This window comes from Manis javanica, chromosome 8 (assembly GCF_040802235.1).
Source record: "Manis javanica isolate MJ-LG chromosome 8, MJ_LKY, whole genome shotgun sequence".
In the NCBI taxonomy this organism is placed as follows: domain Eukaryota; kingdom Metazoa; phylum Chordata; class Mammalia; order Pholidota; family Manidae; genus Manis; species Manis javanica.
The window spans coordinates 97,694,470-97,707,298 of record NC_133163.1 but is presented as its reverse complement, the minus strand read 5'-3'; the positions used below and the strand labels follow the sequence as shown (position 1 = coordinate 97,707,298).

Here is a 12,829-nt window from a genome sequence, read left to right as displayed (position 1 = left end):
CAACAGCAATGGGAAACTACCTGATGCTCCTTGCACATCTGTGTCCTCATCTATAAAATGGGAATAAAAAAGTATGTGTCCCAAAGGGCTGATACGAGGATTGTATAAGAGAATACAAACAAAACACTTCAGGACTTGAAAGTGATTAAGAACTCAATAAATTTTCACTGTCATTATGTATATGGTACTATTGTACTTAGTAGGGATTTATTTATACATTACTGATTATAATTAGTGATTCCATAAAATGTAATTCATTGTACAATAGCAATACCTTATATTTGAGTAGCACCTATCCATTTTTTACAAAGCACTTTCACCTCTACTGTCTTATTTGATGCTTATTATAATTGTGAGTCCACAGATGAGGAGACTGAGCCTCCCAGGGGAAAGGATTTCTCTAGGTCATTCAGAGAGCATGCCATTGGCCAAAACTGGAGTCCAGGTCATCTGATTCCAAATACAGAAGTAGACGCTCAATTTCATCATGTCACATATGGAAATATACGTGCATGGTATGCAGTCTCTTAATATGGAACCAAAATAACACCAAATGATGATGGGGTTGCTCATCACACCCCAGACCATTTCCATATTATCCCACTCAACAGTGTTTTCTGCCAGGGCCCCCAGTCCCTGCTTCTCCAAGCACAGCCTGAGTACTCTCTCTAATGCATCTAGTCAATTGTGCAAAGCACAAGGGAAAAAATTCCATCCTGACCACAGCAGGCAATCACCTTATGCCCTGAAGCATAAAGTTTGATTACCCTTATCTCAGTTTATCATTAAATCAAAAACTGTTGCTATGAATACTGGCCTAGAACTCCATTTATGAAATGATACAGTCCAGTCAGCAGAAATAAGTTGAGTGCCCTTTTTCTTTCTTAATTTCTGCTCACTGTGGAAATCTTTAGCGAACTGGAAAACAAAAGCCTCTTTAGCTTTGAGCAGATTTTATTACCTCCTTCACTCTCCCATGAGCTAGTCCAGATGCCTTCAGCTCCTATGCCTTCTCCCTCTGCTGTATGGAGGTAAGAGGTTTCAGATCTACTACCTAGTGGCCTGCGGAGGATAAGGTACTATCCTTGAAGTACCTTACTTGGATGGGAACCTACACCTTAGCAAGATGCCAGGCAATTTACAGGCACATCCATGGTTGAAATACTCTTGTCTACACTAGAGCATCGCTTTGTGATGAAGGGACTGTGGAGTGTGTGAGTCACCTAAAGTGCCTGGTAAAAATGTACATTCCTGGGCCCCATTCCAAACTTAGAAAAACAGACCCATTGGTACCAGGGCCCTGGGAATCTTCATTTAAATCCTATGTGATTCTGATGAATTGCAGTAATTGAGGACCCCTGATAGAAATCAAAGATGTAGTCAATGATGGGAATGATTTAAGAGTGTGCCTGCGTTTCCATGATGTTACTCAGGTTTTAACTTGAATAACAGATTGTTGTCCGAGGGGCAACCAGCATACAACACGTGCCAGTCGTCTATGTTTGTCCACCATAACAACCAACACTGGAAGCCAGAAATGGCTAACATCTGAGTCAGGAATATTCAACTAGGCTTTGAGGTCTTGGGTAAATCTCTAGGCCATTGGACCTCTCCTGCCAGATTCCTCTTTCTAGTCTGGCTGAATCTGCAGCAAGGGTCATGGGTGGGGGTAGAGGGTAGCTGGTGTGAAACTGGCTTCACAGTCTATAGATCAGTTAAAGAGATATAAAACCACAAGTGAAAAAGACAGCACAGTGTAAGGGTTAAAAGCATGTTCTCTGGAGCCAGCCAGCATTTGCTTTTGTTAACAGACACTGAGATATAAATACATATATATAAATATAGCACTCACTACCTGCCAAACACTATTCTAAATGCTGTTCAAATATTAATTCATTTGTGTGTCACAACCCTACCAGGTGGGTGCTACCACCATCATCTACTTCTTATGTGGTGAAATGAGGTCTCAGAGAGGTTATGTAATTTGCTTAAGATCACACAGCTTATCATACAGCCAAGACTCAAACCCTGACAAGCTGGCTCATGTTCTTAAACACCTTATTGCACTGCTTCTCATCAATCCAAGTTGCCTGGTTCCACTACTCATTACCTGTTTATGCTGGAAAAATTACTTAACCTCCCAAAACTCAGTTTCCCCCTTTGTAAAAAGAGGTAGTTATTACTATTAGTACCCACTTCAAAGAATGCTGATCAAATCATTTAATATATGCACTTACAAGAGTATCGGGCATGGAGTAAGCATTCAATAAATGCTGGCTCTTAGTTAGCTACATTAGTCCTATACTCTGAGGGGCAGTGGTGAGGATTAAATTAGGTAACATATTTAAAGTGCCTGGCATGGTGCCACAGCACACGGTAAGCACACAGTAAATGTTAGCTGTTATTATTAGCCAAGTTGAGCCAGGCCCGTTTATTTTAGGTCCTGTCTAGAAGGCAACTGTGCTCTGTGCAGGGGGAGGCAGCATGCCCTTCACTTCAAAAAGTAACTGGGTGGGAGCCAGACTAATTACCAGACTCAACAGGTTTTCTGCTTCATGTCACTGGAATATTCCTGAAAAGTTCCTGATATTGAATTTTTATATACTTAATCCTTTTTCCCCACTGACCTATTTTATAATTTCTGATAGATCTCTGAATGGCAGTGGTTCTTCAGACTTAAGGGTCTTCTCTCAGACTCTCTGTCATATACCTATTAACTTGTAAAAGCCTTAAATAACACCAAAGAAAATTGAACCACTGGAGCCATTCTTGGCAAAGAAATTGGCTTAATCATTCCTTAATGTAATTTTTTTCATTTTATTTTCCCTTTATTATATGTTCTAATAAGCATGTTTATATGACACAGAACTTCTGGTCTTCCTCCCCATGAAGCTTATTGCCTCCATTATTAAGTATAACCACAGGTTGATTACAATGTTATATCAAGGGGTTAATGATGGCTTGGAAAGCCTCAGACCCAAAAAGCCTAGCTTGGAGTAGGAATGTGCATGGGGTGGGGGTGAGAGAGTTGGGTAAGTAGGATTGTGGGGAGCCATGGATAGGGGAGTTATCTTGAACGCTCAGACCCAGAAAGGGGTGCTGAATTTCCACAGCCTCTTAAGTATGGGGCTTTCCAAAAAGAAGGATTAGTAACTTTCCAAGTTATTTTTTTGCTCTATTAGGAAAAGACCACCATAGCTCTAACCTTATTCCTTGCAGCTTACCAGGAATGTTAGGCTATATCTGCAATATTATAAAAAGGGAAACTCAATTTAATGCATTTACTAAAATATTTGCTGCATGTCTACTGTGTCACTCACTTTGCTAACTTACAGGAGTAAACAGGCAATCTAGCTTCATGGGGGAGCAGTCTAAGGAGCTCCTAGAGTCCAATTAGTATCATTCTCAATTTCAACACATTTCTATGTCTCTACCACTTCCTAGCTCCACATCCCTTTCCTCCCATATGCATATGCAATTTATTCTCTATTATAGAGTCTTTGTCTAAAGTCTTTTGAAGTTAAAAAAAAAAAGATGAAGCTAAGGAAGCAGTGACCCTCTAGTTTGGTTTTGCTAAAGAACTCTGTAGGGGGAACCAGCTTGCTGGGTAATTTGAAGCAAATCAGTGTTAGCCCCTGTGATGCTCCTGTGTAATGCTGAACCAGTTGACACCTAATGTGGGGGTTTGAGCTCTGATCACGGAGCAATCTAGTGAATCGCCATAAAATTGATCCCATTTATTCTGATGGCTTAAGCTGCGGGCCATCTGCTGAATGGCTAAGTAGAGTAGACCAATGACACTCAATAAATATTTGTGGATTGTATGGTGAACTGCCTCTTCACACCTGAAAGGCAAGTGTGTCCTTGGTTAGGACTCAAATGTGGATAACTGATTTAGAGACCGACCCCCACCTCACCCCAGGGCCTTTGCCTAAGCTGTTCTCTATGCCTGGAATGCCCTCCCTCTTACCACCTCCCCCGCCACCCCCCACTGTCCACCTGTCTAAATCCTACCTAGTTCAAGGTTCAGCTCAAATATCAGTGGCTCCACAAATCCTTCCCTGACCACCCAAGCCAGCAATAGCTTGTGCTCCTCTCATTTTCCGTAGGTCTGTGTGTACGTTTTCTAGCATTTAAAACAGTCATCATTGTATTCTGGCTATGTACAAACCTTGTCTTTTCTATACCACTGAGTAAGACTGTTGATCTCTGGAAGTGTGTCCGCTCCTTTTCGAACCACTTCCCCCACTCTGGCACCTACTTGTATAGAGGAGACACCCAGTAAAAGGTGGCTGAATGAACAAATGGTTACCGGAGCAATGACAAAAACAGAAACAACTGCAACATTCTTTATTCCTTCTTCTTCTGTAGCTTTAAAATATGTATTTACTTGATCTACTAATTACCCAGGGGAAGTCTGGGGACTTACTGATATATGTCAACAACTCTACACACCAAAAAGGCTTCCAGAGACCTTCATAAGGACAAGGGGTGCCTAGACCAGTGTAGACACTGGGGGGGTCTGAGTCCCTGGTTTGCTGACAGCCAGCTCTTGGGAATGGAAGTGTTATTTTCTCAAAGGGCTTCATCTGTTCTGGTTCACATGTGCCAGTTGGTCGGCTGAGTAGAGACTCCTGACTTTATTTTTAAATACAGACTCCAGTAATAGGCTAAGTGATGGCAGATCTTCCAAGGCCTTATTACGCATGTACCAACATTTTGGACTTTTAAAACCCAAGTTTCCTTCCCCTGAACATATGTTGAAAACCTTAGATTTCAGCATTATATGGAGTGGTAATATATATATTTTTTCCCTCCCACAGGATTCCAGAATAAAGAACAACAAAATGCTGCTATACAGGTGACAATGGTCTGATTACTTGTACAGGTAAAAGGAATTCTCCTGCAATCCTTTGAGAATTGAATTCTTACGAAGAAAAATGTATCCTACAATATAATACACAGTCAAATTTCAGAAACACACTTTCCATGGTGGTGCCATGAATGCTTGCACAGCTGCAGCTCTCACTGTCTTGGCTGATGGGGCCCATAAATACTCCTGGAAAATGGGACAATGATACATAATGGATCTCACCTGCCAAGATCAGGAGAATGAATGTCAACTGTACCCCGATGCGGAAGCACTTCTTGGTGGAGAGTAGTGAATATTGCCATTTGTCCTATGAAACTGTCATTTGGACAGGAAAGTCTAACATGGAGAAAGATGGTGGGAGAAGATGCTGTTCTAGGAACACTTGAAAAGAAGGGTGTGCCATAATGATTTGGCCAACAGTTATAAAAATGAAAGAATGCAACAATATGATTTAGTTTAGAAGCATACCCATACTGCACATATCATTTTTCTTAGTATAAAAATTTCCCTCAAAGTATGACTCTTACTGAAAAACAAAAGTCAGAAATATCAGAGTCAGCAAATTGCAGGGTGGTCCATGGTCCCAGAAACAATTCTGTTCAGGGCTAGAAAGGTGGGCTGAAATGGGAGGCAGACTTGAGTTCAAACCCTGACTCTGCCACCTCCTCCTGGGTGACCTCAGGAAAATGACCTGACTTCTCAGGTGCCTGAGTTTCTTTTCTAATAAAGTAGTGATAACAACAGAACCCAGCTTACACAGGTATCTGAAGGTTACATGATATACTCAAGATCAAGACCTTAGTACAGCCTGGAACTGAGTGAGCAGACCAACAGCACGGGTGAGGCATGGTGGTTGCCTCTTGATTTCTCCTCTTCCTCTCCGTCAGTCACCCTCACCATCATATCCTCCCAGCTGTGCTGTGGGTCATTTCTTAGGAAGTGTCAGGGAAAGAAGTGAAAAGGCTACCCCCCTCCAGAATATGAGGCGGGCTCTCCTTCCCCCATCAAACTCCAAAAGCAGTACTTCTCATTGTAAGAGGTTTCTTTTTAAAGCTTGATGTCATGACTTAACAAATGCAGCTACCTAATCCATGCCGATCTTGCCTTAACAAGCAAGGACTACTGTAGCAGATACTGGATGGAGTAAAAAGAAGAAAACAAACAAAAACATGGGATCTAAAGCACTGGATACTATTAGACATGGGTCCCAGATTTAGGTACATCACATGTTCTCGGTAAAAAGGGACAAAACAATGACCTGTTCAGTTCTCCAGAGGACTAGACAAGCTCTTTTTTTGGTGTTTAGTCATTTAGGATCACAGGTTAAAGGCTATTTCATTCCTCTCTTCTCCTTTTCAAACAAGCTGAATTCTGAAGGTCTAGGATGAGTGGTGTCTGAACGGCCCCTTCAAATTCTGTAATTCTGGTGGTTTAATCGTATCAAGCCTAATGAGGCTTTCGTGTGGCTCACGCAAGGTTGGGGCAAGTCCCCTTGTCTGCACAGCACAGCACAGCACTGCAAGTCAGCAGAGCCTTTCTGCAGGTGAACCCCCAGATCTGGATAAGGGGTCCAGCAAAGGTTGCCAAATGGAAACTTCCCGTTCTGGGTGTTAACTTTAGTTACCACAGCCAGACAATGTTGCCAGTGGTGTGGAAGAAAAAATTGCTGTAGCCAGCTGTGCTGTTCACAGTCGGATGGATTCTGTGTAGCTCCAAATGGTGATGGAGCCAGCAGCCTGTTGTAGCCAAGGACAGGATGATGGATGATCTACAAAGTGTGTCCAAGTAGAGAGAATGGCAGAAGTTCACTTTTGGGGTTGTTAAAATGCTAATCTGGGTGAGTTAACAAAAGCTTAATAGAAAAGAGAAGTTTGAGAAATAAGTACACCTCATGTGGTATCTATGTGGACCACGGATTTGATCGCCCTTGGTTACATAAACAGTTGCTTCTCAAAGTGAGAACATTTCCTAGTTTTCCTGTTGGGATGAATGGAAGCAGCTTCAATTCCAGTGGCAGCACCACTGTTGCCAGAATCTAAGCAGGAAAAGTCAGCCCAACAATAGACATCCGAACTGAAAAGAGTTATGGTATGCTCAATATAGTTACATGACTTTTAGTCACTCCAAGTGTCATGGGAGTAATTCAAAACACACTTTTTTTCCAACTGGAAGTTGGCAGCTGTTCACAAAACAAGTGGCAACCTAAGAAACTGCCTTTGGTAGATTTTAATGCTAAATCTCCATTCACATCAGCCTCAGAAAGTGAGATCTCCGGCTCGAAGGGGAGTTTCAGTATGTGAATTACACTAATAGTACATTGAATTATTAGTGTTAAAGGCAGGAAGGTTGGCTTACTGTAACTGGTTTGGATAATCTTGCCTTAAAGTTTTAGTATGAAATAATATGCTTCCCCCAAAAAAGGGTGCATAATTACATTTCTCATCAAATGATTCATTTGGCCATTTTCTATTTCTTTGCATTTTTACTAGTAAGTTGAACATACAGAAACAATGTCTCCCTCACCTGGTGTTGGAACAGTGGCTAGCATAGCTCCTTGCAAACGACAGGTATTCAATAAATACTGACTGGTTGGCATACCCCAAGTGCCTTTTGCTTCCTCTAGAAATGAATCCATAATGTGCAGGCTTAAAGTCTATTAATTGAAACAAAAGGTAATATTTTATCCTGCAATATGCTAAGGAAGGTGTTCACTCCTATGGTTACACCAATAACAGTTGGGCATCCAGCCAGCCTCTTAACTCTGCATAAAATGCATCAGAAGGGTGAAAGATGGCCCCATTTCAGACGCATTTTTCACTCTTCCTAGCTTAGTGAAACTCCCATGCAAGAACAATGACTAAGCTAATTACCAAGGTTTATGATGATGGAGCAGCAAGAAGTGAAGAACTTCCTCAGTTTCAATAAGTCCTTAACAACTGTGAGCATTTTTGTGAATCAAAGCTCTGCTTCCTGCTTACTTGCCCGGGTGCCTCTCAAGCAATAGAAACAACACGGGGCAAGGATTCAGGGGCCCACTTACCCAGAGCACAATTACTGGGCAGAATTCTTCCTGTGCAGGAAGCAGCCAGTGAACTGAAGTCCATGGATTTCTCAGTTTCTCTCACTCTAAGGACTAACAGGTTTATGTTACAGACATCTTTTCAAATCCATCAAACCAGGGAGACATGACCAGATGGTGCTATTAGAGGGCACCAAAAAAAAAAAGGAAGAGGGCAGAATGCCCGCTATCTACATCAAACTCGAGTCAACCAGCTGTTTGATGATGAGGAAGTCACAATATTCCTGGCACACTGTTCTGCATCACAGAAATATCCCTCAAAAAAGGTAATCTATTCAGCATCCCTAGGACAAATGAGGATAGGTAGCAATATTCTGTAGGATCCAATAAGAAATAGTAGCTGGTAGTTAATCTAACTAAACGTGCCAATGGAAGAAAATGGTCTGCTCAACAACACATTTTCGAAGTCTTAGGGTTATTTACTTAAATGTCTGAGAGTACATTTCCAGGGACCTAAATCAAAACAAAGACGCTAACTATAGAAGACAACATTCAGTTACGGCTGGGCTATACTTTGTTTATGTTAGGATGTTTTAAGTTCATGGTAATAGAGGCCCAAATCTCAGAGCTTCTTTGGCCATTTCTGTTTATCTAAGCCAGGGTAAATGTTTGTGTAATATTTGCCAGTATGACAGAATATGCCTGTCACTCACTACATTAAACATGACTACACACAACTTAATTTCTGAGTTAGAAACCTAACAGAGGAAGGGGATTTCTTTCTAACAAGAATAAACCAGCATCAAGACCTATTTTGTAAAGCACCAAAGGATAGTACAATCTTCACCTTGAGCTGAGATTTCTCAATTCTACATGAATGAAACCCTGAAAAAATTTGTCAAACAAATGCTCTCTCTTGTTCCGAGGGACAGAGATCAAATCAGCTCAGAAAAATGTTAAACCTTTCCTTGGGACTTTAGCCTTGAAATAAACAAAAGAATCTACTTTATTGCCTAAAGTGTCAAGCAGAGGGAAAAATAATCCTTATAGAGCACCTATACTTTTTACTTAAGCAAACTTACTATTCTGAGTAGCCAGAAGTTCTTGGGAAAATTGCCCTAGACATTTCTTTTCCTAAGTAACTGGAAACACAACTGCTTTTTTAAGGCAAAGCCTTTGCTGGTAGTGGTGGACGTAAGGACCAATTACTGCCTAGAAATTTCGTGTATCTATAATAATGATCTACAGTCCCTTCTGTGAAAATCACCCAGCTGAGAGCGGTGAGGGGCGAGGGTGCTGGAACTTGGTTTACTGACCGGTCACCTCAGCGCTGGGCGGACTCTCCATAGTTCCTCTAGTGCTGTAATTATTACCGCTACTTCATTCCCCGCATCGCTCCGCTCTTTACAAGTTCAGGATTTAAACAATTACCTGACAGCAGCGGTCCTGAGAATCGATTTGGCAGAAAATTTTCAAACCCAGTTTTCATCCACACCTTCAAGTCCTTTACAACCTTTTATTTCAATCCAAAAGTTAAACACGACTGAGGAAGCTTTAAGCCGTTCCAAATCACCCAGGGCGGCGGCTGTATCAGTTTCCGCAGACCAGGAGCAAACATCACCGCTGTCAAGACGGGAAATAAAAGTTCCCCTACCTTCCTCCTCACCATCCCCCTGCCAGCGGCTGCGACGCGAGCGGCGGCTCCCTCCGGCTGCAGGACGCCTCTCGCCGCCGGAAAGGGGCTCGTGCAAAACTGACTCTTCCTTATTTGTTTCCATCCATAATTGATGGGTAGATGAGAACGTAACACATCTCGGCGCTGGGCTCTTGCCGCCTGGCGGAGACCCTGTCCAAGACGCTTCCGTAAATCATTTCCAGCCCGAGAACAAAGCACGGAAAGTTGCGGGGGAGAGTGGCCCGGAGGAGAAACCCGGGCGCCGGGAGGGAGGTGGGGGCGGGCGGGGGGCAGCTCCCGGCCCCGGGGCCCGCCCGCGGCGCGCTCGGCCGGCAGGGGGAGAGGAAGGGTGGGAAGTGGCCGCCCTCCGGGCCGGGGCCGGGGCCAAAGCCGGGGGCGGGGTGGCCAGCCTCCGCGCCCCCTCCCTTCGCCGCCGGCGCTTTCCGGGGCCGCCCGACCGGGGGCGCGCTGACGGGCAGCCGGCGTCGGCGCTGCGCCCCGTGTGCTGGCGCGGGCGAGGGCTCGCCGGGCCGCCTCCAGCCGGGCCCCGCGCTGCCTGACCCCGACGGTCCCGCGGCGGCTCCGGGCCCGGCAGGCGGAAGGGGGTGGCCTTGGCTTGCGCCTCGCGCTGGCTGGAGACGCCGTGCCGGTACCGAAGCTGCCCGGGTTGCCCTGATAACGCGCGGGGGAGCGCGGAGCTGGCGCTGCCTGGCAAGAAACTTTTGCTTGCTTCGCTTTTCCCCCCCGAGGTGGGTGCCCAGTGGGACGGCCTCCGAGGCCACGTGCCCCTCCCCCACGCCCCCAGCAATGCCAGTTTGACGGGTCCGCCAAATCTCTCCAGCCCTCTGCGTGTCCCTGGCACGGCAGGCGGAGAGAGCCGCTTGGAAAGGAAATCAACTCTCCAGTGACAACACACGCGCGCGCGCACACACGCACACACACCGGCTGCGGATCTGGGATCTGGGGATCTGGGTCCCATCCTCACCGGGCGCCCAGAGCATCAGCAAATTTTTATAAGACGGTCTTACCTCATGGGGGAAAAGGCTGGTAGGAAAAAAATCTTGTCATGCGCAAGAAAAAAAGAAAAGAAAAAATAGAAATACAGATATATTTCCTCTGTCTTTTTAGGTCTTGGCTTCCTCGATATAATCCTGAAACTCGTCACCACCAGTCCTCGCAGCAGCGGCAGCGGGACGGCGCGGGAGCAAAACAAATCTAGGCACGGCAAATGGTGTAATTCGATCCATCTCCAAGTCAGTCGGTCAGGCGAGCCGGAGCCTGGTTCCCTCCCCGCGCCCGGCGGCTCGCGGCCCACCCCAGGGCGCAGACGGCAGGAGGCGCGGGCGGCCCACCGCGCTCGCCCGAGCCCGTGGCCAGCGCCGCCTGGAGGCCCCCGGCCCGGCGCCTCGGCCCTGCTGACCCCGCGGTGGCCTCCGTGTCCCTCCTCCCGGGAGCTCGGCTGCGCACCCTCCCTCTCTCCGCCTCCTAAGAGCGGCTCCTTCCAGCAACTCCCTGCGAGCGCCTCAGTCATGCAGCTCGCGAGGGCTGATGCAGCCTGCGAAGCAGCCTTTTCGCTTTCCCTCTTTTTCTCGTTTCCTCCCTTTCTTCACAGCTTTCCTTCACGCATCCAGAGGACAAATCGGTGCAGCCCAGAGGAGCTGCAAGCACAGTTGCTCCGTGAAGTTCTGCCTTAAGTTTCCTAAGCTGCGATGTATTTTTTAAGCACATCCTTACCAACCCGCCCCATTTACCTTTGTTGTCCCCCCACCCCCTCTAATTTCCCTATAACCACTAAGCAAAACAGCTGGGAAGAAGCAATCAAACATTGCTTTATCTTTATAAAATACAGAAATTGCCTACTAAAAATCCCATTTTTACTTTGAATGAAAGCCATTCAGTACAGTATAATTTCGCAGGCTAATGAACCGGTTTTACAGGCAAGTGTGTCGTGTAATATGTTGTGGGAGAAATGAAAATGTCCTTGAAGTGACATCATTTAAAATTGACTGCCACAGTGAAAGCAAAAAAAAAAAAATGAAAATAAAAATATTCATATATTCCAAAACAAGAGGATTTTAATCCAAACTTCATTTCCAAGAACGGGTTGTGTTTTATTAATCTCCAGCTGAATTATGAATCCCGGAGGGCTCTCACGGGCTGGGGTGAACCATGATGCCCCTACTTAAAGAAAAAGAAAGAGGAGAGCTTTTTCGCCAAACTTAAATTTTCATTTGCATGTGGTTAATTACCGTGAAAGAGAGAAAGGGGCAGAAAAAGGATTTTCCTTTTCTCAGTGGTTCCTGCTTTCTTCCCAGCACAGAGTTACATGTTTAAATGAAGGAAAAAATACCGGTGCTGAGTTGTTTCTAAAACTTCCACTGACAGCACTGAAAAGGAACCCAAGAAAGGCACCCTCAGGCACTGCTGCAGGACTCACCCGGAGAACGGAGTCCTCACTGGGTAACACTTTGTTACCAAAAGGAAGAAGGAGGCAGGAGGAGGGGGAGTCTTTTAAATATAACCTCTCTTCCTGCTGTTCTTCCTATTCGAAGAAAAGGGTAGGGGGCGGAAGGAACAGCTTTGGCAACACAGCTCTGTGATTTTTCTGTTGGTGTTAAGACTTTTGTTGGCTGGCTGGCTGGTGTGTTCTGGTCGTGCTGGGCTCTGACATCACTGCAAGTTACTTGGCAGTCAGGGCCCTTCCCCAGCCAACTTCTGACCCAGAAAGCTGTTCCTGCTTTACTGGCATACAGTCATTCCGTGTTTTCCCCTTCCAGGGAGCAAGCCCCGCTGCAGGCAGAGGGCCCTGTGCACTGAAAGAAGATGCAAAGGGGTGCCCCGCAGCTTGAGGAGAATCAAATTGCCACCCACCTGGAGGCACGAAGCTTGACTTGTTCCAGGTCTGCAGTAACAGCAAAAAAATAAAAATTCATTTCTTTAGATTACTGAATACTTGTTTGAAATTCCACGATGGCCAACTTTATAGAGCACCACCCCAGAGACAGCAGTTTACCCTAGACTGAGTTCTTAAATCCAGGAATAAAATACTTGTAGGTTGCAGAAGGATATGCTAATCAGTCATTTTGAGCCAAGGATTAGACATGTTTTCAGTCTAGACTTTAGAGCCAATCCCTATGTTTAATCCACTGGGTGTGTACAATCCACTGACATGGGAAGAATGGTACCCTTCCTTTATCTTCTGGTTAAAGATCAAAATATTACTCTTAAGGACTCATCATTTACCAGGGACCCAGAATCTGGA

General features: G+C 45.1%; 2 protein-coding genes across 10 annotated transcripts in view; one reads left to right on the top strand and one right to left on the bottom strand.

The window, feature by feature from the left end:
- Nucleotides 1–12,829, bottom strand: part of SEMA6D (semaphorin 6D) — a 624,450-nt gene that overhangs the window by 42,185 nt on the left and 569,436 nt on the right. Inside the window, exons 1-2 of one of the 9 annotated variants that reach the window (XM_037022158.2) lie at nucleotides 10,596–10,718; nucleotides 9,324–9,738 (exon numbers count right to left, since the gene is read on the bottom strand). The exons of 2 other annotated variants lie outside the window; for them this stretch is intronic. The gene's annotated coding sequence lies outside the window, so the exon portion shown is untranslated. Of the gene's footprint in view, nucleotides 1–9,208; nucleotides 9,790–10,595; nucleotides 10,735–12,829 lie in introns of those variants that run through there. 6 more of the 9 variants (XM_037022159.2, XM_017668825.3, XM_017668826.3 and 3 more) reach the window with 6 other exon arrangements.
- Nucleotides 2,251–12,509, top strand: LOC118973106 (uncharacterized). Its single transcript, XM_073241709.1, has 5 exons — nucleotides 2,251–2,255; nucleotides 9,573–9,683; nucleotides 9,771–10,316; nucleotides 10,696–10,786; nucleotides 12,345–12,509. Exons 1-4 carry the CDS (start codon nucleotides 2,251–2,253, stop codon nucleotides 10,784–10,786), a joined length of 753 nt encoding a protein of 250 aa, XP_073097810.1. The 3' UTR covers nucleotides 12,345–12,509.

What these genes read in the sequence shown, in the direction of transcription:
- LOC118973106 (XM_073241709.1), top strand. An exon ending in TTTCCATCCATAATTGATGG is followed by an intron (nt 9,684 to 9,770) that starts GTAGATGAGAAC and finishes AATCATTTCCAG; the next exon opens with CCCGAGAACAAAGCACGGAA. An exon ending in CTTCGCTTTTCCCCCCCGAG is followed by an intron (nt 10,317 to 10,695) that starts GTGGGTGCCCAG and finishes CTGTCTTTTTAG; the next exon opens with GTCTTGGCTTCCTCGATATA.